The following is a 27,951-nucleotide window of genomic DNA, read 5'->3' as shown; positions in this document are numbered from 1 at the left end:
GCTTCTCTATAGACTAGTTCTGGCTGTTCTGCATAGGAATATGGAAAGACTGTACATGAGATAGGGAATGAACCTTATTTTGACTTTTGAAGTAAGTGTACTACTTAAGAAGATTCTGTTTGTAGGACTGTTTTTTTTTTTTTTTCTTTTGGCAGGAACCTATAAGTTGACCCCAATATCTTTAATTGGATTGGATTGCTAATTACAGACCATGTAGATATATTTTGGTTGGATGCAACCAGTAAGTTCAAATAAGGGCTGAAGAAAAACTTTAGAGATAAGAAAATGTCTCTGTTTCCTAGAAGGCTACACATAATATTTGAATAACTCATGGTTTTTATCCACTGTGAGTGTGTGGTGTGTGTGTATACACAGATAATATTAGCAAGACTGTCTTATTTTAGACAGTTTATGGTGTATTACTACTTACTCTAACTAGGTTGAATGGATTCAGTAATCTCCTTGGTTTCGTGAATAGGTTCACAGAAAACAGTATTTCAGTGTCTTGCTCCATCACTTGTTCTTCATTTTGGGGCATTAATATGCACTAGAAATTGTTGACTTTTTGACACTGTAACAAATGCTTTGTGAAAGAGAAAATACTTTGGTGTTTTTTTTTTAAGCTTAACCCCAAACCACTTACTAGAGCTCTGCAGTTGTTTGTAACTCAAGCTTCTGTTTGCAAGATGCTACTCAGAAACCATATCTTGGCTTCCTACTACAGTTTGAAACAACATGTGTCTGAAGTTTGTATAATAACTGAAAGATCCTTCAAGCTACTTGGAGTTTGTGTAACACCGACTGATCGCATATTCTTTCACTTTCTGGGTGCACATTTTCCCATTTTAAAGAGATTTATTGAATAATAATTCCTTTGCCCACTAAATATTATTTGCTAAATAACTTTGAAATACAGGTGTGAACAATTACTAGAACAGTCAGTGTTAAAACACATTTGAAATTTCTGTGCTTAGTGTAAGGATGACACAGTTTCTTGTAACTGTGTGGTTACAGTTTCATTTTGTGCTGTTAATGCAACAGGTGTGATGGACTTAGTAACATGGTAGCCTAGCTTTCCTTCAGTTTTTGTAACAGAGACTCAATATTCTTTGGCATCTTCTATGGCTTGGGCATGTTTTAATCCACATTGGAGAGTGGAAAGACATGGATATATACTGAGTGAAAACTTTGTTGTACTGTACTTCCATTTTCATGTGGATAATGCATAAGTGAATTGTTTTGCTACTAAAGTAGTGCACCATATTGTAACTGCACCCTTTGTAGGTGTTTTAGTTGTATAACAAAAGCCCTCTGTTCTCATTTTCCAACTAATAAATATTCTGTTCAAAATATGCACTATATTCCCCTTGCAAACCACAGTAGGAATTCAAAAACAGGGAAACAGGTAAATGTGTGCAGCCGTAAGTTTCATTTAAGGTTAAAAGGCTGCTTTTATTTTCAGTATTTGTATGAAATTTACAACCCACTTCTTGTTTAAATACTGTCTTACGTAAGAAAAAATTGCCAACTTAAATGGCCTTTAAAATAATTGTAGAATATTAGATTAATTTCTGTCATGCTGAATTCTCATTTCATTAGGATATATCTAATAAGAATACCATGGAAGGGATAGGGGATACTTTCTAGCACAGCATGTAGTTCAGGGAGTTTTGTGTTGCTTGGGAGGAAAGGTGTGTTTTCAGTGAGAATCTTGCTTATTCACCAATACATTTCCTCTTTGCTGTGCAGAAGAGACTTCACAGGAGCACAGGGTCTCCTTGGTAAATAGATGTGTTGCACTAGTCACTTTTCTTTGGAACAAGTTGGTGTGGTGTAGCAAAGATTACTTTCTAAAGATAAGTTATACAATAACTGGAAAAGCTGATTCAAAGTATTTAAAAAATATTCTGTTAGAGGCACCCCCCCCCCAAAAAAAAACCCAAAACCAACAAACCAAAAAACTTCAACCCAACCCAAAAAACTACCAGCAAATAATCTCAAACATTGAATGTGAAAGTTAACTTCTCAGTGTTTTACTTAGCATTAAAAAAAAAAAAAATCACCTTTAAAGTTTGGGTTTATATGCTTATTTTGACTAATTGTATGAATAACATTCCAGGCTACCTACATGAAGAGAATTTATAAAAGAAACTTATTTAGACAAATCACTACTATATACTAATAAAAACACTGCAAAAAATGCAAGGGTGTAGTGGGTGATTATTTGGCATTTTTCCCTTGTTCCATAATTCTAGATCAATGTTAAGTGTGGACATTCAGGTGGTTTTGATGCGTGCCATGGATTTTAAACACCTTATTTTTGCCTTTATTATTAAAGATGTTCAGGTGTAGTAGGAAGCTGTGGCAAGGTTAATGCTTCCAAAAAATCCCCCAAGGTTTAATTACATTAGATGTTGCTTTCAAGGAGAGAGAGCATTTTTGGCTTGGGTATATGAAGGTACTTACTTTTGCTCACTTTAAATGTTCCTTTGATTTTTGATACTATTTGTGTCAACACTTGTCATGTTTAGGTTAAATAAATTAATGCATGTTGAATCCATCTTAACCAATCCTCGTTTTCCACGTATTTCTGTGCGAGTGTCTAAGTGTGAGTCATACTGATCAAAAATGGCATTAAGAATACGTTGTTGCCCTGTGACGTTTTTCTTTGTAATATCCTGACTAAAGAACAGTAGCGATTTTTAAATTCCCTTCAAGATGCAACTGGGACTTCAATATTTCATGTGCATGTTTGAATTACTTGACAACATGGTTTGCCAGACTTTCCTGCATTGTCCATGTGGTAAAGTTGTTTGATTGCCTCCTATAGTAGGACCAGAAATGAAGAGCCTGTTTCAGCTTTACTGAGATCAATGAAGGTCTGACCACTGCCTTTTTGTAGCTGTGGAATGGCAGTGTCTAACAGCCAAAACCTTCTTGTACAGCTGATTTAACACCACAGAATTAATACATTGTTTCTCAGTTGAGTCTCAGCAATCTTGCAAAACAATTTCTACTAGCACACATTTATATTTTCCCTAAACATTAAGTGTACTTCTTGAGATATGTAATTGGTGCAGCTTGCCTCATGAACTTTTATTGAAATTATTATATCCTTTTCTAAATGTATTGATACACTTTGAGACAGAGAATTGAGGTTGTACATGTGAGTTTCATGTAATCTGGCTTTTCATATAACATTTGCCAAAGACCTTCAATCTAATGAGCTCTGCAACTGTGTATAAGCAACAGTATACCCTTGAAAAATACACAATCTTCATTTAAGGTTGTAGAGAATTCCTTCTGTCCTTAGGAAATTCAGATTTCAAGTTGATGAGAATAATGCTTTTTGAAGGTGAAGAAGAAAGTCCAAAGGTTTAGGTTAGAAACTGATTATGTTCTAGTCATGTTGCAGTGTCAGAATTTGACAGTTAGTAGGTTCAGCAATGTTTGATTGCTCTGTAGGAAGAAATCACAAAGTTCATTCCTATTGTTGCAAGACAATTCATAATTTGATTTGTTCAATATAGAGATAATAAATAAAGCCTACTGCGTAAGAGTTTAAAAGAAAGCTGCTTGGTAGACAAGTCATTGAACTTATCTCATCTTTTATGTTAATGGTTCAAGAACATTTTTTGTTTTCCTCGGTAATTTCTTGTTACTCACAGCACTTCACATATTTCTGGTATCTATTCAGCAGTGTGCTCAGTGTTTTGTACACAGGATGAAGTTGTGCTGCAGAAAAGTTATTATCATAGAAATAATTAAATATGTGAGTTTAATGAAACTTTGTTTTGTATCTCTTGGAAGATATATTTTAAAAACCCTCGTTTCAGAATGACTAGGAATTTCCAGGTTCTTTGAACTTTTGAAAATTAGGTTACTTTTTTTTTTCTGAGTCTTTTAGACATCAAAACCCAATTTTAGTTTGTTTTAAAAATGTGGAACTTAAGTTTAATTTTTCTTCATTTCTCGAGTAATTTCTAAACTGTTTTTTTTAAAGGGCACAGGAACTTTTTTAAAAAAAGACAAGAATGAGTATTCCTACATTAATCCTTGGCACATTAAACTTATTACTTATTTGAAGAGTTGAGTGGAGTAACATTGCGATAGTTGTGACACTCAGCTCAAGTAATACTTGATTTGGCTTCCTCTAAGCTCAAGACTCTCCCAGGCTCATTGTCTTAGTAACTTTTTTTGATGCATAATTTTAGCCCTCCCTTCTTGAAATGTATACTTTGGTTAAATTTTCTACTTGAAAAGTATTGTCTGGTTAAATTTCAGACGTGCTTTAGTAAGTTCTATCACTGCTTCTGTCTGCTTTTTAGCTATTGTTTCATGTGATTGGAGGAGACAGAAAGGATTTAAAGCATTTTTGTGGATAAACACAAGGCAAAACAATGGGTTGTTAACGTTTCACGTGGGATTCTAAAGAAACAATTTAGTTACTTTAGAAACTTCCTTTATACCTTGGTAAACAAAGGCAAGGGTGGCTTTGTTCACCTTACTTTAATTATACCTTTGCCCCTTAAAATAACTTGCTTTGTCATTATAATAGGAAATGAAATACAGAATGGTAGTTTCTTCCCTGATAAACTTATTCAGTTACAGAATCTAAATAAAACATATAACTTGTAAATTAATATTTCAGTGTGCCTGTAGTCTCCTAACTAGGCTTATTTGAGAATATATTAGTTATGTGCAGCTTTTTGACATACTGAAAGTGAAAATAGAACAGTGAAAATATTGAGCATACACGTAAGCATGCTTTAAAAAGAGCTATTTATCTTTTCTAAATTATGTTGTTTTTCCTTACCACAAGATGTAGGCAGTGCCATTTTCATATTACGCTCCTCAATATTCCAAATCAAAACTTACAAAATAAAGTTGTTAGGAGTAAGTTTTTATACTAACATTCTTAAAGATACTGAAGTTTCTAGTATAAAATATAGTTTAAAAGGTATTTGCAATACCTCTCATGGAGATATTTCAGAAATTTTTATATTTGTTTTAAAATCTGTAAAGTATGAGCATGTCTACTTAGAATGTATTTATCTTTAAGCATCTTAATTGTATGTACATAAAGATTACCATTTTATAAATTTAGCATCTATTTTCTTTTAATAATCTTATTTTTTATTTCTCTGTCTTGTCAAATTAGTTCATCCTTTGTTTTGTGTTGGTTAAGTATTGTGGGTTTTTTTTTTTTTACTTGTTTATTTTTAAAAACTTTTTTTTTAATTGACTCTAATAAGTTGGATGAATGCTGTTGGTTTAGAGGGTTTTTTTTCTCAGTCTAAGCAATGGTAATATTTAAATCAGTCAGTATAACCAGAATTCTATAGGTAGTTTGTAAAAATCTGTGTAAATACTATATACTTTTTAGATAAAGCACTCACCTGAATGTGATTCTTTCGTTAATGATATAGTCTAACTTGATTTAGCATGTTTTGGAACAATTTCTGTTCTGCAATGTAGTCTTTTGTGTAATTTTTGATGATGTGCAATATATCCTCTAATTGTTTGGCCAGACTTTTAGATAACAGCTTTGCTAAGGGAAGAGGATATGCATGCGTTTTTCGTATAAATAAAACCGGGGTCTCAGCTTCCATTCCTAAAGGCAACTCTGTTTTTATTTTAGAGCCTTGTCTTTTTGAATTCCTTGCTCTGTGATTGCAGCCAGCACTGGAAACAGTTACAGCCTGCTCCGTTGTTTTGGAGGATTCAAACTGAAATTTGAGAACACCTCTTAAGAGGTTGATCTACTGCAAAAAAAAAAAAAAAGCCCCCAAAGCAAGGAAACAAATGTGTGTGTGATGAAAGCCACTAGAGGATGACTGAGAACTGGTTTTTTTGTTGATGTGTGTTTTGTGGGTGCATGCCCAGAATTTTTCAGTTAACTGTCTGAGAAATAAGAAGATAGAGATGATGAAATTTGGCTCTGCTTACATAGGGGACCAAAGAATCTCAATGAGTCAGGCAAAGTGAATCAGAAAGATTCACTTGCTGTTTTTTCCCCAAACATTTTACTAAACAAATGATTGCTTGTAAAAAGGGAAATTGGTAGTTTTCTTATATATTAAGAGAACAAGGTTAGATGATTCACTTTGTTGATAATGGTATGAGAAGTTATGGGGATCATCTTTGGAAGCACTGAAACTGATCCTGTTGGTATTCTCTCTGGTAACTTGAGTTTGTAAATGTGAGAGTATCTGTTTTTTCTCAGCTCCAAAATTGTGGAAAGTAGAAGCCTGTGTTTATGGAAGTTCTTAAAACAGAGACCTGAATCATACAATTTACACTGAATTTATGGGTGCTATCTTCTTTACTCAGCTGTCTCGTGTCGTAGGGGAAATGGGAAGATGCCCAGATTCCAAGGGAGTGTTGTCTGTTCTTATGAATCTCAGTGACAATTCCCTTGCACATAGTGGGTGTTGAGTGTAGACCTGAACCACAGTTTTTAGTTCTTTTGCTTGGAAGGTATTTTCCTTCCTTCTAACCATCTACCATGTCTATGTCGGTATCTGACTGCTGTGATGGGCATGAGAGCCTCCTCGAATTTAAAGTAGAAATTGAGGAAAAGCCATCTTCCTTCTGAATGGTCCATTGCTCATTTTAATTGTTGATCTTACAGTTCTGATATGGTAGCATCATGAAGTGAGCTGGTTCTTCTCCATATTGCTCTTATTCCTAAAGTGCAAGATGAAAACCGAGGTGGTGTTGGATAGTTTTAACCACAGCTTGGAAAAACTGTGAGCCTCAGCTGAGGGATCTGGAACTCTGTTGCATGTAGCAGTTTCTGCTTAATCTTTGGTCAGAAAGTTGCCTTTTTAACCTCTACAGCTAGAAACTTATAATACTAATTCTTTAGAAGTGTGCTGAATTGTTTTATCTAAGACTATAGAAGTGGCTTAATAACTTCCCAAAGCAGAAAGAGGAAGTTTTACATTTTTTATGAGATTTAAAAAAGAAAACCCAAGCCAGCAGGTGTGTGGATAGAATCATAGAATCTCTTAGGTTGGAAAAGGCCTGTAAGATCAAGTCCAACCATTAACCTAACACTGCCAAGTCCACAACTAAACCATATCCCTAAATTCTTCACATCACTGACTGTAATGGAGTAAATTTTTACACCTGCATGAGCGCAGACAGTAGGTTGTTGTATGTATTATGCATATACATGACTGTCTGATACTGTCCACAGAATACACACAATATACTGTTGGATAAGTGTCTTCCATCCGAGTTCTGTCTGATAACATGCGGGATAAAAAAAAAGCAATCCAACCTGTTCTTTAGTTGCTGGAACATATAAAAAACCAAATTAAGTTCTTCCCTGTAGGAAACATCTGTAATGCAAAATATGTTCAACTTCAGTTCTTTATATTTTTTTCCCCTGTTCCTGTGGGTTCATCCTATAAAGCAGTAAGGTAAACTGTAGAAATTACTGCATACGAGCCGCTGAAACTTGAAGTACATTGGGAGAGCAGAGTTGATTGCTAACCAGTATTTAAGTTCTATGTCAGATGTGCAGAATAAACATGTCTTCTTGAAGTAGTTAAACTATAGTTGAAATACTGTTTTCATGTGAGAGTTCTTGTTCCACGTGTTTCAGACAACTTCTTTACATTTATACACAATTCTTTAGTACATCTTCAAGAAAGAAGGTTTCTGTATGACTATTTTTCATTAAGGTCAGTTTTTGTCATGATAAGAAATAATCCTTACAATTCCGCTCTTCTCGAGCTTTGCTGAGTGACTTTCAGAGTAAAGGAGTTCAGCTTTTAGAAAGTCTCAAAGGAATTTAATAAGGGATAATATGACAGATGCTCACAAATGGCTTCTTGAAAGTGTAATGTGAACATAGAACCTTTACGTTCATTAGTCCTTTAGTGCTTTGATTTATCTCCTTCAGCTTCCATTGTAATTCAGCTTGACTTTTAATTACCCATTAATGGAGCAATCGGTACAATCGCAAAACTGTTGATAATTCTAAAGTTGTTTCCGGTAATATTGTGAAACTAAATTGGAGATAATGTAGTTAATTTTGTCACCATATATATGTGATTTTTGTACTTTGTGGGATTTTGTTCAAAATTCAGTAAAGTAGTAAATGTGATGGGTGGCGTGCAAGTCTACAGATATACACTTGAGGTTGTTGGGATGCTGTCTGACATGAACATCATGTCATAGATCAAATTTTCATTATGTAACACTAAATCAGTGGGTAAATAGAGAGCTTCAAACATAAATTAATTCATTAAAACTGTGTATCTACTGAAATCATGAACTGAATGATCAGTATGCAGGCAGACAAGATTATTACTCCTTAGTACAGAGATTAATTTCTTATCACTGTGTCTCTACCAATAACAATAAATTATTTCACTTTTCACAAGTGCACACCAAAATTGGAAAGGACATTAAATTTGCCAAAAGAGTAAAACATATTGCAGCATATACCAGCCCAAGCTAAGTACTGAATGTTACATTGCTTCATGTATCTCTATAGGTGGAAAAAAAAAATTCAATTGTGATCGCTTCTTAAAGAATGCAGCGAAAGTCTTGTAGAAAACTGAACTTAAGCTGTGTATTTGGAAACTGATGTGTCTACACTTCCTTCACAGAACAGCTGCTCCTAGGTCACAGTTGTTTGACACCCACCTCTGGGCTTTGTAAAGATTTATGTGTTTGTAATAAGAGCTGATACTGTGCTGCAGTGATCCAGAACAGCAAAACAGCAGCCTGCTTTCAGGCACATGTCTTAATCTGTCAGATCTCTTTTCATGCACAGCTGATAGACTTGCTTATCTCGTTTGAAGCATGCAAACAAAAGTTCTGATAACGTATGAACCAGAAATTAACTCTCACATTAGTAAGGTGAAGGATGTGGAAATGTATCCTCTGATTATTTCTACCATGCCAGCTTGCATATAATAGGATGTTTTAACAGATAAAGTTAGTCAGCTCAATTAACATCAGTAAAGCAGTTTCATGTCCTTCCAAAAACTTGTATATAACATTTTCTTTTAACTCTTATGAAAGCTTAAACAGTATTTAAGTCTTAAGGGAGGGTGTAGTTGCATGAACACAGGAGTCTGGTGTCCTTCTAGAGACAGTAGGGTATGATGCCAATGCGAGAGGTTGTGTGTCACCTGCGCAGGTGTTACCGTCATATCTACCAGTGCCATGGGCGTGTCTTAGAGACACTGTAGTCAATGCTACTTCAACTTTGCAGTATTAATGAGTTTAGGATTGTGGTTTTTATTTACATTTATGCAGCTGAAATACTGTGTATTTTTAAACAACAGTTCAGTGAAAGAGACTGAAAAGGACACCCTTCAGTGTTTCTGTAAAGTCAGGTTGTGCTGTATTTTTTTTGTTGCATACCACTTGAAAAAAATACTCATACCAAGTTTTATTTTGCATGCTACAGCATCCATACAGAAGTAGCCTTCCATCTAGCTGCTGTGTGGTGCAAATACACATTCTTCAAATGATAAATAAGAAATAACCTGCGTGTCAATAATGGTTCAGTTTTTAGCTTGTAATTGATAACGTTAAAACAGCTTATTTCCCAGTCCTTTCTTCATTCATTTGTTGCACAGATAGGTTCTAGCACAGCCATATTTGTTTCTGTTGTGTTTACATTTATTGGTCCGTCTGCTAAATGGATATTTATGGACTGCATTTCATAACACTGAACTTGTAGGTTCCTGTTCTATGCTAGCACTGTGTACATGCATGCTCCTGTGTATACAGCTGTAGAAGGGTGTTGCTCCACTATCAGAAAAATCCCATTTCTTGTTTTCCCACCCTTTTTTGGATGAGCATAATTTGAATGCTTCTGTTTATTTTGAAGGATGGAGGGGAAAGGCAGTTTGCTGCCAAAAGGAAACCTCTCCTGCCCTCTGGCATCTTTTCCTACTTGATTTTAGTGCTATTTATCTTTTCTTCACAGCTGTTAGGTACTCTGGGAATGTGGTGGTCGAAAGAGAGAGTTGTGGCTTCTGAGAGTGGTATGTCCTGTTCCAGGACTAACTTCCTTTCTGTGTCCTGCAACTGAGCTTTGTAGGGGAAAGAGCACTCCTGTCACTGCCTGGCTTAAAGCTTTGAATGTATGCTCCTTCTTTTCATAAACTAAACATTGGTTTGTTTTTTTTCTGGTTTGTGTACTTGGACGTTATGATGATTTTTTAAAAACTCATGTAAGTTAAGGATTTCTATCGGCTATAAGGAAGTTATAGTGGAAGTAGGAAGAATGTTGTAATTCTGTAGCCTTTTTTTTTTTTTGGTTTTAAGCTTCTTTACAGGACTTGTCCTTCCACTTTCTTGCACTCTTGATATGATCAATGTACCCATAATAAAGGAACCACTTGTCCATTGCGCAGATTCTGACAAATGTTGGAATGGGTAAAGCTCCTGTGTGTTCAGAGTTGGACCTGTGGATGAGTACTAGCAGCCTTTAATTTAAGAGCATCCTGTGCATTAGTGGGAGAGAATTCTGTTGTGCGCAATTTATAAAAGTGCCATACGACTTAAATTTTAACACATTCTGCTTCTTTTTAGTGTTGCAGTGTTCATGGAAAATGTGCTGTAAGACTCAAACTTGATTCTGTTATATGGTTAATTAAAAAAAAAGGCAGATTTTTATGTGAGCTCAGTCAGTGCAATACATCAACAAAGACTTTTTTTGTTGGCTGTCAAGTGAGAAAAACAGAAAAGCTTAAATGCTTTCTCTAATATTTCCTTCCAGGCTGACTCATCAGTAGAAATTGTGAAAAGCTGCAGAAAAGAAGCCAAACCGACAAGCTGATAACTCAAAGAAATACTCTTTTGAGTTGGGGGTTCAGAGTGGAGTCATCATGAGCGATGTTACCATTGTGAAGGAAGGCTGGGTACAGAAGAGGGGTAAGTTCTACCTTTTAATGGAAGGTTCTTCTGATGTATCATACACCGTGAGCAATGGTATTACATGGTTACACATATGAACGCTCTTGATTTTTCTTCGGGTCTGCAGCAAGTTAATCTGACCATATGGAATTAGTGGCCATTAGGGCCTTGGTGTTGTTAATACTTAACCCTCAGCACTGCCTCTGTTTATAGGGGTAACTCACAGTGAAGAGGAAGTTGGACTCAGTAATTCCCACTTAACCTTGTTGTTACAGCTGCTGTTACCTGTGTATCAAACTAAATAGGCTGTTGTGGCAGCTGAAAGAGGTAGTAATACAGGTGCGCAGTAGATGCTTGCCTGGAAGCTGCTGCAGATGTGATACTTTGTGTGAAATTTCCTACATGCCAAAATCATTCAGTGTGTTTCAGCTTGTATTACAAATGCAAGTAGTCCCAATAAAATCTACACAGTACTTGCACAAAGCTCAACATGCACCTAATAATTTCACAGACCTGGAAGTCATATGATTAAAGAATAATTATAAAGCAGTCTAAACTATGATTTTCTCTTACTTTTGAATTCCTGTGAATTCTTGAGATGTCACTTTATAATGTGTCCGCATGTGATTTACAAATTTGGGAAAATTGCTCTGTGTTAAGCTTTGAATGGGAAACTTCTAGAAATATCTGGCATTCATATCATGTAATGAACTTGGAATGAAATCTTCCATGCTTCATGCTGCTCTGCTTTAGGTTGTGGTTGCACATATAATTATTTCCAAAAGAACTATAATCTCTCTCCCAGAGAGAAGGTGATCTGGATTTTAGGGTGACTTATACCATGAGTTCCTGTGATTCTAGCCCAGAAAGATTTAGATGGAAGTAGTGGATACAAAATTACCCTTTAATTTACAAAGAAATGCTTTGTTTCAATAGCAATGTGTGAAGACAAAAATCATTATTAGCTTTGTTATTGCAGATTGACATTAAATGTCAAGAAGCCAAGAGAATTAGAGAATAAGTTTATTATTCTTTTATTGTTCCTACATAAATTGTATTTCAGGTTGCATTGTGGGTATTGTAGATGAAAATGAGTTAAACTGTGTGAAGCTTAAGGCCTACTTCCTATTTTGGAGTATATGCTTATATTTATAACAAATAAAATTTTACGTGGCAGGAACTATATAAAATTTTCAATTATTTTTCCTTCCTATCTTGTTGTTGTTTACTCAGTTTGGGGATCTGATTTCCTTTTTCAATTATTTCATATAAGTTTCTTTCAAATAACTAGAATGCTTCAAATAATTTCCTTTCACGTGACATCCATTTCTTTATGTCTTATCACTTGTTCTTATTACACCCTGGTATCAACTCTGTGAGCACTGGATATGCATATATTAATCACCAGGGGCCAGAAAAGGACAATGTACAATGAAACTCAATGTCTTAATATTTGAAATTCTGAAATGTAAAATAAAGGTTTTTTTCCTCATACTGTTTTACTGTCTATTAATTGAAGAAAAGCCCACTGAGTTGGCATTTTCATATTAGTTTTGTTGGTAATTGTTTTCTTTTCTAATAAAAGACATTTCTTGAAATGCATTTTTCTTTATCTTAAATAACTGAGTGAATTTACGGTTGTGTTTTTTTTTTTTTTAATTTCTTGCAATAGATAACTATAGGTTTTTAGTGGTTTAATTATTTTTTTTAATTAGATCTAATATTGTCCTTAATTTTCTGTGTCTGACTTATTCTGTTTGTTGGTGGGTTAAAGTGTTTGTTTTGTTTGTTTCTGAAAACAAAAGGAAAAGTGCAGTGTGTTTTACAGTGTAAAGAATTTGTAAGCATTTAATTCAATGGTTATACATTTCATGTAGTTACAACTTTGACCTTGCTCTGGAGCAAGAAAATCAAAGTTGTTAAGTGCATTTTTTTAAATGTTTCCAAGACAAAGTATCTAACTTTAATCTTAATTCTTAAAATTGGAATATGCTCAGTAGACACTTCTTATTTTGGCAGCTACATATTCTCTCTCTGTACTAAGAAGCATCATGGGATTGGGTAAAGCTGCCTCGCTTCCATAAGCTAACATGCTATTACAGTTTTAAAGTGACTTCTCTGATCATCAGCACTTGATGCTCCTTGGCTCAGTTCCCAGGGTTGTTTTGGTAGGTACAAACTTCGTTCCACCTGAAGGAAGGGGAGCATGGGATTCCTTCTCCAGGCAGACACCAAGTGAACTCCAGCCCCAGTGACCAGTCCTTTGGACTGCCCTGAACCGCATATGGTGCACCATTCAATCTGAGACTCCAGACTGAATTTACCTTGAAATAAATCTTGTAAACCCTACCTGCTGGGAACATAGGGACCTGAGCATCAGCTGCTTCAGTTGACTGATCTGTTTCTATTTTGCCAAATTACTTGGTCCTGCGGATATAGCCTTGGACCTTTTAAAATTGTCCCTTTCAGCAGTCAGAATGGTTTGTGATACAAGAAAAAACCTCAATCCCTCTTCGTGATTCACAGCCCAGTCAAGGAGTATTAGGATGACTTGCAAGTATGGGGATGAAGAATGGTTCTGAGGAGCTGTCTAATGAGATAGGTCATTACAAAGGCGAGTTAAGCAAACTGAATGTGGGAATGAGAGGGGAGGACTAAAAGTTGAGCTGGGGATCTCTCTCTGAATTGAGATTCTGCTAGAGAGAGGCTAGAGAAGATAGGGTGTGTTCAGGGCACTGTGATACAATTCTTAATGTCTGTGAAATGCACTAAGAAAATGTTTGCTTTATTATCCTTAGTGCTGTATCCATGCCAGTAATAGAGGGCCGAGGGCTATATGTTTGTAGGCTTTTAACCCTGCTGTTGAGCACTGAAGAATCCTATGTGATGCTACATAGTTGGCTTCAAAACCCTGTTTTTCTGTGTGTGCTTAAACGAGGAACCCATTGAGGGTTTTACTCAATGTTAAGAAATGTTAAGAATGAATGAATGTTAAGAAAATGAATATTAAGAATGAATGTTAAGAATAATGAATGTTAAGAAAATGCCAGAGTTAAATTTATTTATGATCATAGTTGGGCTTTGAGTAGTCTTTAGGGAATGATGTTTCAGTATGGTGAGACAAGATGATACTGAGGAAGAGTATACTGTTATGTGTGAAAGGTCAAATGGGCAGAGATGACAGGCTGGAGGTGAGAACTTTGGACAACAGAGGACAGAAAACCCAAAAGGAAGCAATGCCTGAGAAGCTTGGTGAACCTCAGGTGCGGTCAGGTCCCTTCTCACAGATGAAAGGAGACCCTGAAGCACAGTGGCTGGACCTCCCTGAGCAAGTAATGCAGCCCTATGAGAGCAGATTCAGAGAATGAAATAATTGGTAATAAGGATTTGATACCTGTCAACAGTGAATGCATTTGCAAAGTGAAGTGGGTGTTACTTTGGACCATCTCCTGTCTGCTCCTGTGCCCCTTTGGCACTGGTAGTGCTCCTGGAGTGCATCATGTGACTTTTAATTTCATCTGGAAGGAACCAGGTTTGTGCACTCTGGGACTGCTTCATGCAGCAACTGGAAGTGCATAACTGGTGATGGGAAGATTTGTTGCACAAGTGCTCTCCTTATCTGAACTAAAGTGTTAATTCAGATGTACCCTGTGAGATGTCAGAACTTGTACAAGTGGAGAGCCAGTGGAGCAGTATCCTTAGAGCTGAGTCTCTGCTGAGGAAAGAGAGGAGTAGAAATGTGTTTTGTATGGATGGTTTTATGGTTGTAACTTACAGTCTTAGATCTAGTGATAACAACCAAGTATCTCGTGGCCTGTGTCCATGTGCGCAAAGATATTCTTGCAATTCACCATCTCAGTGAGGTTAATAATTTTTCTTTTTTTTCTGTTCTCCCCTTATTCTTGTAGCCAGATTAGGAGAGAGATGGGTTGTCTTCCTTTATGAGTTTACTTTTTAGATGACACTAATGTTTTTTGTTGTAATGCGTACAGATGAAAGGGAAGTGATTTTGACTAAAAATCCTAAATATGGTGACCTGAACGTTGCTACTGAGATGCAGAAGTTAAACATTTGGCATTTATACAGTTAGTGTAAGCACTCTGCAGTAATTGCTGAAATGACTTTTACATTTTTGATTTGCTTATAAGTGCAGTGTTTTGCAGTTTTTGGTTTTTTTTAATATTATTGTAAGAGCTAGTATTTTTAATTTTACTTAACATACTTTCACTGTGTTTACTAGTTAAAATTTACTGTTTTATTAGGGGGATATTTTTTAATTTATCAATTTGGAAACAGCTGGTTTTTTTACATGGATGAACATGCTTAGTATGATTAAGCTATGTCATTACAAAAGTGAATTTTATGCATATAATTCAGCTGGTATTTTTTTTCTTTAAAGCCAAAGTTTCCCAAGTTGTAGAGTTGACCTTGTCTGAGGTCTATAATAGTCACAACAATTAGATTTAAGAATCATTAATAACTATGGTTAATTGCAACCTAATTTCTTTATATATAAACTGTGCACAAGACTTCAATTAATTTAAACATATGAAAAGGTTTAAGAGTCTTCGTTATCATGTTATTGAAAGATCATTTGGGACAAAGGAAAAATTGACAAAGATGCCAACTTTTTAAAGGACCCAGTTTTAAATTTAATGTGTCAACTAACTTTTTCTTTAATTGAAAGAGTAAGGTTTTTTGGGAGGACGTACCTAGTATGTGTTGCATAACAAGATGGCTAAATCATTATTTAAAGATGAAGCAAAATGGTGTCTGTTTAAGTTAGTGCTTGTGTTGTCATACTTCAATTACCATACCTCTGTTTGGGCTTCTCTGTTCCAGTGTGTAACACTAGATAATGCTGTTTGTTGTGGCAATCTTTGCATGGGTTACATCATATATTTTTACTCAAATTTTATTGAATAGATAAAGTATCTGACTTGGGTTTGGGGGTGAATTTAATATAATCCTGCAGTTTTTAATGTCCTCGTTTTATCTTTCAACACTCACCTGAAGTACAGAAGTACTAGTGTTCAGAGGGAACTGAAGTACAAAATTGCTGTGGCTTAACCATAATAACTTAAGAAGTTTTGATGTAATGAGATGGTGGTAAAAAAACAGATGTCATGAAGCTTTCCTGTAATGAGATTGTTCTGTAAATAATGGATCACTGAAATACTGTGATATAATTTTCACTCAATTTTTTTTGTTTTCTTTTTTTTAATAATACAGCCATTTGTAACTTCTTAGTATCTAAACTTGAAGTAGTGTTAATATTTCTAAACCTATACAGTTTATAGGATAAGATGTGTTTGATTTACTGTGATGAGAGTCACTCAACTGCTGGTCTGTTTTCATTTTTGCAATTCAGGACATGATGCAGATATTATGGGATTTTAAGAAATAACGTGGAAAATATTTTCTGCTGTTATATGTACTATCAAGAAGAATAAATAGTGTAGTGGAATAAATCTGTTGCTCCAAATAGGAATACAATTGTTCTTTAAGGTACTGATTTTTAATAGTCTTGGGGTAACATGTCTTTTCCCCTCCTCCCCCTGGCTCAAAATCGGAAAAAGAACTGTATTATTTCATTTAATGAACATTGAGTTTTACAGTTGAACCAAGACCAAACAGATGTTAATTTTGGAAATACACAGTGGAGACTGATATGATGTTGGGTGTGGTGTGTTTTGGGGTTTTTTTTGTGTGTGTGGTTTGGTTTTTTTTTTTTTTTGTTTCATTTTGTTTTGTTTTGGGTTTTTTGTTTTGGTTTTTTTTGGGGGGGGCATAAATGCCTTGATTGAAAAATTAGTCTCAGAAGTTATGTTATTAATTGAGTGTTATTCACAACCTGTCAGAAATCTTGTTTGCAGATTGTCTAAATTATTTGAGCAGTTTAACACACCTCTAAGAAAGACAAGTCTAAATAGACTATGTTGAACATCTGGTACACAAAGTAGAAGAAATTTAAACAATTTTTTTTCTAATTGTCTTAGCAAATAGTAGTTAAGGTGAAGTCTCGATTGATGAACCACTTGAAACTAAGTAAGCCTTTCATATTGTAATTGTTTTACTCTAATTCTGTGTAATTAATAGAAAATGTGAGTTACTGTATAGTTTCAGTAGAATATATGAATGTAAAACAGACGGTTCCACGTGGACTAAAGAGAGAAAAATTGACAGTGCAAGGTTTCTAATATCCACATATGTAAGCTAGATTTTTTTTTTTTTAATTCCAAATAGTTAAGAGATTACCGTATCATGCACTCAGTGTAGAAATGGATTTAGGTAAAACTGTAAAGTTGCTTGCAGTCAGGGGAACCTCATACACAGGTTTTTTTTTTTCTTTACTTCCACATACACTCTGAGCAGAGATCTCTGTATTTAGAGGCTGTTTTCCTGCAGCTACCCCACTGGGAAAGAAGGGCCTTGGGCCCTTCCTCTGTCCCACTCACTCTGTAGTTGGCTACCAAGGTCTTTCTGAAATAATTACAACCTTTTTAACCGTACTTGTCCTTGAAAGAGGATCAGAACCATATAAAAATCCTAAACTTGATGTAACTAACCTGAGTGTGGGGTGTTCTCTTTGCTAAAGAGAACTTTATTACAGGTACTTTTTAGGTAATAAATGAGTGTAGTTTTTGCAGCTCTCCACATTGTATTATTACCAGTTTCTGTGGTTAAAGGCGGTTTGCTATAGTAACTGAAATGCAAAGTATTTTAAACAGTCTCAAGATTTTTTTCTGCAATATCCTTGCTGAATGCCAATTTAGATAATTGTGTGTAGTTGATCGATTTTTAAATTTTTAAAATTGTTTTTGTTTCATTTTACCTATAATACAGACTGTTTTCAGTTTTTAAATGGTTGTACAGTTGTGATTCTCATTGGTAAATATGGTGCTCTTCTAGATGCAGCTGTATTGCAGGTGACAGTGGCTAAAATTCTGTGCCTGTTCTTTGACTGCATGTTTTAGTTCCTGCCACTAATACATCAGATAGAAGATGGAGTAATATATTCAAAGGGAAGAAGGTGTTCTCCTATGTCTTGCACTAACAGGGTATTATTAACATGGAACATACTTATGACTTTGAGCTTTCTCAAATCTTGAGTTTTATGGTAGAAAATTGCTATTCCTGACAAGAACAGGTTGCTTCTTACATAGGGAAGATACCTAGGCAATGGGTGTTTTTGAGTATCCTGGACACACTGGCCTTACATGTTCTTGGATGTCTGTTCCATTTCCTGTATAATGAATGGAAAACAATAAGCTTTGGGAAGAGATCAGACTAGTGATAATTTAGGGAGTGAATAGACAGTTGAAGACAAGGGAAAAAGGTTTTGTAACCACTCTGAGTGCTGTCTTGTTTGCCTTTTGCTTCTTAGAGGAACTGTTGACCCTTCATGAGCATCTCTACAAACTGTTGACAAAATTGAGAGGGTTTTTTCCATCAAAACATGGAAAGATGCTGATAGCACGTGGGATTTGTTCATCCTCCAAGTTCCTGAGAGCAGTTTGATCTTTCCTAAATTGCAGGCAAAACATTGTTACTCAGTTCCAGCAACACAGACCTCAGCTTGCTCTGAGAGGATTTCCTGGCTCTCTAGGTAGGACTCCATCAGCGCAATAGAGCCAAATCTTTTGAAAGATGCTTACATTTTGATGTTCTTACTGTATGTTTCTAGATTTTTGCTTTGGACGCACTATCATATCTGTTGCTATGGACTTGGGAGCCTCTTGGCAGTGGGAATACGAGTTGTGGTCACACTGTAAGCCAAAGCTTGTAATAGTTGATAATTGGAAGATATGCTTCAGGTGTATACTCCTTATCTGTAATGCAGGTGTACCTCCAGTCTCATTTTTTCCAGTCTTCTTCAGTACCATCTCTTACTGTGTCTCAGCTAATCTGAGTTGTTATTGATTACTTCCCTTGCAAATCAGAGCACTGTTATCTTACTTTACATAAATCTCAGTACATTTCTTTGTAATCAGATCACTCCAACTAGCATCTTGTTTACTGTAAATTCTGAATTTTATAGTTTGCTTTCTCATAAAGTGCTTTCTTAAAAACTGTTAGGAAGATAGGAAATAAATGCATCAAATGCCAGAACACTGGTAAGAAAACACGTTCCTTTTTTCTAGATAGATGTAGAAGTTCATTTTCAAATTGATGGTTGTCTTGACTTTAAGGGTAGTCTTCCCAAAAATATTTAATTACAATATAGTAGCATCCAGTTTCATTAGTTGTTACCATTTTTACATTGAAATTCCAAACTGTATAATCCCAAGTTATTCACATTTGAACAGTTGAAGTGTAAAATATTTTACTGAGCATAGCTTCCTAATGGGCTTTAATCAACACTGTCATTCTAAGAAAGTTACTGAAACAGAATAGTCTTCATAAATGGCTGCTAACTGGACCTAGATACTGAGAACCACACCACCAGCAAGAGATTGGAGTGCTACTGGATACAAGTACTCTATGCTTTTCATTGAGATAAACTTGGGGTCAACTGTGTTTGTAAAGAAGAAAGACATGTAAGATGGTAAATTATGTAAAAAATTGGGCCAACAGTGTCTTAAATTTGGCACTCAGTGTTGTGGGAACCTAAATTTGTCCAAGTCACAGTTTCCCTCAGATAAAATGGAAATAGTATTGTTACTTCACCTCGGAGACTTCCTGAATGTGAGTTTATTTATCCTTGAGAAACTTTTGAGTGCCTTACATTATGGTATTCAGGCTTTTTAAAATATAATTTTATGTAATTAAAATATAATTTTTATATTGGAAGTAAAATGAATCTAGTAGTTGAAGTAGATTTTTTGGGTTTCGTTTATCCTCCTGACATGTTGCAGAGGAAGAGGTTAAATCACTTAGGTCATATGAAGGGAGGAGTTGTTAAGAAGATGGAAAAATCTTAAGGTTAGTTCTTTTGTGGCATGTCTTCCAGAGAGACTGGAGGAAACCCCTGAACAATGATCACTGGGAAAGAGTAATCCATAGGAACATGACAAGATCTCTACCTATACTTGCACACTTCTGACCCGATGAAACTGTGTAGATGGATTAGTGACATAATTTCTATGCACATGAAAATACTTACAAAATATTGTGCTTTCATGTAGCATCTTTTGCTTTACTTTAAATCTAGTATTCACTCACTTTGTTTTGAACTGTGCTGGCTTTTATAATATCATACCAGTCTATGTATGCTGACTAACACATTGGATACTTTTCTGAACAAGTTTATTCTTGAGAAGCAGCAGCAACTACTGTATTTTAATTAGAAGCTTGTGGACTTGCCCCTGATAGATGCTGTTCCACGTTTGCTTGAAATTTATATTAAGTGGAATCTGTTGCTGAAATGGGGGAAGTGTCATGTTCTCTTCTTACTCTGTTGTGTTGTCACTTGTGCTCATAATGGTGACATGGTGAATCATGCCAGGAAATTTATCTGGATGAAAAGGAATCTATTTTTATTTTCCTAGCTAACTTTCAGATGGATCATTTCCCTGACCTGACTCACTGTGTAGCTGCATGAACAGTAGTGCTGGCACACATGGGAATGGGCGAGTGGCCATGTGGAGGGGCAGGGTATCTCCCTCCTAGTGGCAGCTCCCTCTTTGCAAGGGTAAACTGGCTACAGAACTGCACCAGACTCTGGCACAACTAGTTTGTATTTCAAGATGGTTTTCTTTGAAGTTCATGTTTAGAAAAGGACCACTGATTTACTCTCTGTGCTAGTCCTAAATGTGATGGAATTAAAAAATGCTACCAGGAGGTTAGCTAGTTCCTATTCCTGTGTGGTTTTGGTTTTTAAACAAACAGAATTTTTTCACAGAATAGTGAATTGGCTAATGTCTGAAACAGTTCCTTAATCCAAATAATACAGTAGCTTTGTAATCCTTTTCTGTTTAGAGTTTGAAAGCTGTTTAAAAACAGTATTTTAACCAAAAAAACCCCCAAAGCTTATGACAGATAGATACCTTTCTGAGGCTAGTGAGTTGTTGGCTTCTAGATATTACTCAAGATTAGAGTTATACTCAGTGGTTCTCAGAGTTCAGAATATACACACTGTCTAGGTGGACAATCAGTGAAACTTTGGGTAGTGTTAATTTGTAAGCCTCTTGAGTTTTCTTATGGAGTTTCTGTAGACTTTCTGCTACATTTGGTAGAATTCCTGTAAAGTAGATTTTGTCTGAAATTCTTTCTTTGCAAACCTACTGCTGAGTTTGCTTGTTTATGTACAAAAATTTGGAGAATAATCAAACTCTTTAAGATTTCAACTTGCAAAGTGGATATTTTAAATAAATTTTTTGTTGTAAACATTTGTATTTGGGATCCCTTTGGGCAATTTTCAGTCACAGTGAGGATCTTACAAGTTTAATCTACACCACGTGCATAGGATTTTGTGTGGAACTGCTGTTGGCACAAAGAGGTTTATGTAGAGATGATGAACTTTTCCCTCACCTGATCCAATCATCCTTTCTCCAAAGGAGACAAGAAATTGCTGTTATATGCAGCTCTGTGGACTACCATGCTGGTAATAGATGATATTAGATGAAATGGATAAATTTCATGGCAAAAAAAAGACAAAAGCCCCAAACCAAACCAACCCAGCCCTGCTGTTTTTAAGGATCCTTTCGAACACTTTGTGTTCCCCTGCACGCTCTCCAGGGTAGAGAAGAAGATAGCTGCAGATAGTATTTAGTCTACAAATGAAGACTTAGAGAAACAGTTATGGTTATAGTGTATTTTTTGTGGTATATAATAGCTGCGTAATACACATGTATGTATTAGTCTCAGTGGGATATATTTTTTTGTGCCAGCCTCCCAAGTATCAGTATAGTCATTAACAGATAAGGACACAAATGTTGAGTGTATTGGTAATGAGGGTTTAAATAATCTGCCCTAAATAGGTAATCTTTATTATTGTTATTTGCCTTTGATAATAAAAACTTGACCCACTCAAACAAGGTCACATTCTAGAAAATTCTAACATTAATAGGTATTTTGTGTGCTTTTGAAGAACATACTTCAATAATTTAACTTATTCTTACATAAGAATATAAGAAGCAAATTTGTTTCTTTTAATGAATTTTACTGTAAAAAAGGTAACAAGTTGGTGCGCTAGAGCTGGGTAAAATAAATGAGGGGAAAAAAGTTTTTTATTGAGAGACAACATGAGTGCCAAAGTGTCACTGTCTAGTCATCCATAGTGTGTCTGACTTTTCCTTACAGAAGAAAAGTATCTCTATAATAAAGTGAGTTTTACTGGATAGAAGATCACAGGTCATCATATTCAGTGAAATAATTGTCACTGGTAAATTACCTCACAATAGGCATTTGTATTTTTGTAGTAAATAGAATCCTGCATTATAGCTCTAGCATATTAATAGCCTTTCCTTTCTTGCAATGTGCTATATTCCCTAAAAGCCATCTGTGGCTGGTAGACTGTTCCTGTCAATGTATTTGAAGCTTTAGGATAGAGGAAAACTTTGTACTGATTAGATACATGGTTTATAAAAAGGGTGGCTTACCATGATCTCTCTTTTGCCAATTGACATATTTAAAAATGCTCCAAATAACTTCTCATCTTTGGAGTTCCTTGAAAATCTGTTTGTATTTCTTCACTTAGGGTGTGTATTTTTTAATACACAAACCAAGAAATTAATCCATTTATTAACATTTTAATCTTTCCTTAGAATAGATAAATATTAGTAATTACTCTCTACTGAGAAATTTGAGGCATCGTGATTTAACCAATGTTACACAGTATTGAATGCTATTTAGAGCACACTATATAGGAAGAGAATGGTATTTAAAAATGCACTATCTGAAATACAAAAAGTTTTAGTGCACATGAAGCCTTACAGTGGCTTAAAATCAGAAAGATAGAATTCAACAAAGCATGTGAAGTTGGCAGTTTCTTTAAGTCCTCATTATGAGAAGAGATATCTTTTTTGTCAATTTTAACTGTGTTTCTTTTTGACTGTGGAATGGTGTGAGCTGTGGAGCCTGGGATATGGAGTAGGTACCAAGAGCAGTAAAGATCAGGAGAGCTTTCTCAGAGCCTGTTGTAAGGACAGTCCTCAAGGAAATAGCCTTTCATGCTCATGCCATGCCATGGAGAAGAGCACTTTTCTTTCTGAAAGAAAAATATGCATTGATGGTTTCAGCTTCTACCATAGTTAGAGATTCTGTTCGTAGTTTGAAATTATAAAAATGGAAGAATTGAAATGCTTTATGGATATTTTCCTTTTGGTTGATACTTTAACTCTTATTGGATATTCCTAGTGTAAAAGTGTCATTAGTTTTGCTATGTCTCCCTTGGATACAGTTGTACTCTGGTCTTGTTTGAAAGAGTCCCTGGTAAATGCTACTATTTTTTCATGGTTCTAAGCAGCTGATGAGCCTGTCAAGAGTAGAGCACTTGATAAAATAGGAAGTATACAGAGGATGGAGATATTTAAAAGATGGGTTAAATAGGCTGGGAAAGTGAGCAACTTTGGTGTGGAAATGAAGTAACTGTGTCACTAGATGCAGCATCAAAGAATAAAAAAATAGAGAAACATTAATGTAATGATAGGGTTTCAGAAAAAAAATACTGAAAGTTCACATTGGAGAGACTGGTAATTTTTAATTACTTTAAAACACATGAAAAGTCTCCATAACAAAGAAGAATTCTGTGGTAATTGCAGAAGCTTCTCTAATGCTGCAACACATCCTTGTCTTACACTGATTAGAAAATGAAGTTAAATGAAAACTATTATTTTTTTGTTTGGGCTTTTTATTTGCTTTGTTTACAATCCTATTATGTAATTATAAGAGAAAAAAAAATAAAATTAATCCCTGGAAACTCTGGGCTCAAATTCTACACTGGAAAGTAAGGGAATACAAGAAAAAAAAAAATGTATGTGTTTTGGTAGTAAAGTACCTGTCATCTGGGGATTTCAGTAAGGAGCTAGTATTACAAATTGGCAAGGCAACAGTTTCATTTATGAACTAAATAAGATATGGTCATAAAAATCCATGTTTTAAAGACCAGGGTGTGAAACTTCAACTCAGATATTGCTTTCCATCTCAACATATGGATGTGAAAGCTGGAAATCCAACAAAGGTACAGACATCTAAATGCCTTTGAAAGCAAATGCCTTAGAAAAATACTATGTATTAAATGGAATGAATTTATAACAGATGCCAAGATTCATTAGACAGCTCAAAAACCCCTTGGCTCTAAAGTTATCCAGAAAAGAAGATGGAATTATCATCTGGAACATATGTTAAGAATGAAGCCAGAGCATCTGTCATGGAAAGCATGCCACTGGGCAGCTGGAGGAGCACACAAAAAGCACCAACTGAAAGAGTCTCTCCATTGAACAACACCTAAGGTAAAAAAGTTGTGGGACATTGCACTGGATGCATAAGGAATAGCTCAGAGTAGAGAAAAACTGCACAGGACTTTTTGGCTTTTCGTGGGTTTGTTTTCAGTATGTGTAAACTGAAGGTTTTTGAGTTGTTTTCTGTTAATATTGCAGATAGTGATTAAAAATTGAAGGTCGGAATTAAAAAGCAGAGATTAATTACAGTACTTAATTGTAATATATTTTAACGTATTTTAGAATTTGTATATAATTTCTTTAGCCATGGAAAGAGAAAGAAGATTGTGTAATTAAATAAATCTTCAGATTACTTGGATAAAAATCCAGACTTAATTTATCCAAGTAACCGACAGTTAATGACAGTACTATGAATTTCTTTTTATCTGAGAACACTTGCTCTTATGTTTTCCTACTTTCTTCATTTTGCAGGAGTTCTGGAATTTCTGAACCAGCATCTCTCTGCAATACGCAGTCTTTTAACTTACCCTAGTATGAGCCTAACGTTTTAAAGGTTTGTGTTGGAAACAGCAGAATTTAAATTTTATGAAAGACTTACAGTTGAAATGTAGCTTTCAAATCTGTTATCTCAATCTGTCTCTTAATCTTCTGTTATATAAAACATTTTATTAAAATATAACAATCTGAACAAAGTTTGTCCAAAGTAAGCATTCAGTAATCTCTTAGACCTGGTTAATAGAATTGGTTTGTGTTTTTTTTTCCCCTTATGATATTGTAGGGGAAAAAAAATAAATCTTCATTCAGGAACATACAGGGACTCCCAAGCAAGTGTGTGTATGTATTATGACTTTTTTTTTTTTAAAATTCTAGTCGTTTGGGGTTTTTTCCCCTCATTGGACCATCTCACTAACTCCCAATCTAACATGGGGAAATCAATGTGTCCTGTGAGAAGTTTGAACAACTCATTCACCTTCTAGATGTGTCTTATGATTCTAAATAGTGAACTAAGACTGTTAGTTCCATTTAGGAGGATAACAAATTTAGGCAACATAAATAACTCCTCAAACATTGTAAAGGTTTATTGATAGCTGCAGCTTTTCTGTTTCTTCCACTTACAGTAGGATAAGTGTTATAGTGATTACTTCTTAATGCCTCATAAAGGGGAGAAAAGTTTGCAAATGCTATTCAGCTGCACGTACAGGCTCAATGTTCATGAAACACAATTTGGTTTTACTTTTTTTTAAAAATATTTACAGGTTGTATTTTTATCCCCTTTTCACATTTGGTGTTGATGGAGCTCAGTTCAGATGCCTTCCTCCCGTGCGTTGGAGGTAAGGCATTTAGCTAGTGTTGGTCCTGCAGAGCCTACATGGTCACAATTTTCTACTTCAGCAAATTCTACATCTGATTTTTTGTGTGATTATGTCCAGTTAGGATTGTGGGTAAAACTTTAATAAATTTTGTCAGAGGTTGTCCATTCCACCAAATTCAGAGCAGATTTTGGTTATGTTATATGAAAAAATAAATCCAGCACACCATTGAATATCTCTTCTCTTTTTGATTCCATGGCTGTTTGCTCTTTGGTATGCTTGGCAACTGAAATTTCTATGTATTCAGTTTGTAATAAAGTACTTTCAGTAGTATTGAAGGCAGGCTTAAAAATAATGCCTCTGGAAATACAAGAAGTGAAAAGACATTGTGTCGTATACTGTTTCAAGTTATGTGTTGCCTAATGGTTTGAAATACAGCTGTCCCGTGCTCACTGCTAAAGATTTTTGTTATACAGTACGTAACAATAAAAAATCTTCAAGAGCTAAAAATACAGGATTACTACATTCTTTGACCTGTGATCAGTGAGTTGGCAGGAGTAGCCTTGTATTGTTTGTTCAAGGTTTGTTTGAAGAGAACAATTATAGGATGATCATTAAAAATATTGACATATTATTTTTCAGGAACAGAGGATTAAAAACACATCTTGAAGAATGGGGGTTTTTAAAGCATTAAATTAGATTGCATTAAACAAAGTAGGAACAAAAAGAAAACATTGTTTAAATCTTACTTTGAATTCCAGTTATTGAGGAAGTGGTTGTTTATTGAAATCGTGTATATTTCTGTGCATTTTCCTTGCAGTGTTTTGTTACAATATGCTACAAAACCTTAATTTAACAGAATCTTGATCACTAAGAAAGAGAGACAACCCTTCATGCAGAGAATCTCCAGTAGGATGAAAGGAGATCCTTGGTGAATTTGTCAAAGACCGAAGACTTTGTCCCCCCATTTTGATGCAGAGTCAAAATCAAACTAGACATACAGGGTAATAGTTTTGACTGAGAGGGTTTGCCAGGTTAGTGGTCTTGAATGAGTGATTCTCTGGTTTGCGTGGATGAGAGTATGTGGGTTCCCACAACTCTGCTGAGTTTATGCCAGATTTTTTACTAAATCAGTTCCATAATAAAATTGGAATGTTTCAGTCTTTGTCTTTCTATTCTGTAGGGTCATCATGCCTTGTCCCTGACTCAGCTTTATTCCTTTCATTGCTGCTTTGAGATGTTGTTTTGGGAATTGCCCATGAAGGAGGACTGGCATTTCCTTCCACTTTCCCTTTGGATGTACTGCTGAATGTAGTCACTCCCTCCTCCCAGAAACTGTTTAAAATAAAATAAAAATTCCTCTCCAAACACTCTTTTCTTAAAATCTAGGTAATCTTGTTTGATGGTGATCCATGACTTTTATCAGTGTTGAACTTCTGATGATGAGAGTGCTTCCTCTGTATAAAAAACTATTTATTGAACAAATGGAGACTTGCAGCGCAGATAAGAGTCTTAGTGGGAAAATGGAAAAGTGTATCGCTTTCTCATTAACCTCACTAAGCTGGGAAAATTACTGCAGTTGTCCGTATGTTATAAACTACCTACTAAAATAACGAGATAAGTTCAAAAATATTGGCCTGTGTTTTCATCAAGACTGCCAACTTGGGGTATTGATACATATTTATTGGATTTAAACATGTAATGTTAGAAGAGATTTTCAGTGTTAAAATTGTCTGTCCCCCATTTTTATGCTGAGTCAAAACCAAAATAAATCCATGCACAATGTTTGTCTTGAGTGTTCTTGAAAGCTTCAGTGACTTTTTGACACGAAGTTGTTCTGCAACTTAACAAACTTTATTTGGATCAACTTTCTAACAATATGTAGTCTAAATTTCCCTGCTGATCAGTTTTTGTACTGCCATCTGTAGATGTGAAGCACAATTAATCACTGTCCTCCTTATGAGACTTGCATATTTCAAGACTATTATATTCCACCTTCCTTTTATTCCCTACCATATTCTCTGTTTTAGGCTAAGGCTAGCCAGTTATTTTAAGTGTATTTCAAACCTGGTATTTTCTTAAAAACAAAATAAAAACTATATCGTCTTGTTGTTCTCTCAGGATCTTTCTCAGTTTAGCTCCCCTGTTACCCCCTTTTTTAATTTGTTAGTGCTCAATATTTGTAAATGCTGATATTTCAGGGCTCTTATCTTTGCCTGATAGAAGGAATAATTTCTTATTTTAGTTCGTTTTTCCTTGATTTACATACAAAATCTTTGTTAATATGTAGCATAATGATATTTATCTCCTATGTTACTTGCCTCTTTTGTAACATTGCATTGCTTGTTCTTCACAGATTTTTTTCTAAGACAATCAGATTTCTAAATCTGGACTACTTTTGTAAA

General features: G+C 35.1%; 1 protein-coding gene across 2 annotated transcripts in view; it reads left to right on the top strand.

The window, feature by feature from the left end:
- AKT3 (AKT serine/threonine kinase 3) overlaps positions 1-27,951 on the top strand; it is a 151,937-nt gene that overhangs the window by 890 nt on the left and 123,096 nt on the right. For both annotated transcript variants that reach the window (XM_027657331.1, XM_027657330.1), the window contains exon 2: positions 10,757-10,911. In XM_027657331.1, the coding sequence (XP_027513132.1) occupies positions 10,866-10,911 (46 nt within the window). In that variant the 5' untranslated portion in view covers positions 10,757-10,865. The remainder of the gene's footprint in view (positions 1-10,756; positions 10,912-27,951) is intronic.

The sequence above is a fragment of the Corapipo altera genome, unplaced genomic scaffold, assembly GCF_003945725.1.
Source record: "Corapipo altera isolate COAL_440 unplaced genomic scaffold, ASM394572v1 2c, whole genome shotgun sequence".
NCBI lineage: Eukaryota > Metazoa > Chordata > Aves > Passeriformes > Pipridae > Corapipo > Corapipo altera.
This window is presented reverse-complemented; position numbering and strand designations above follow the sequence as displayed.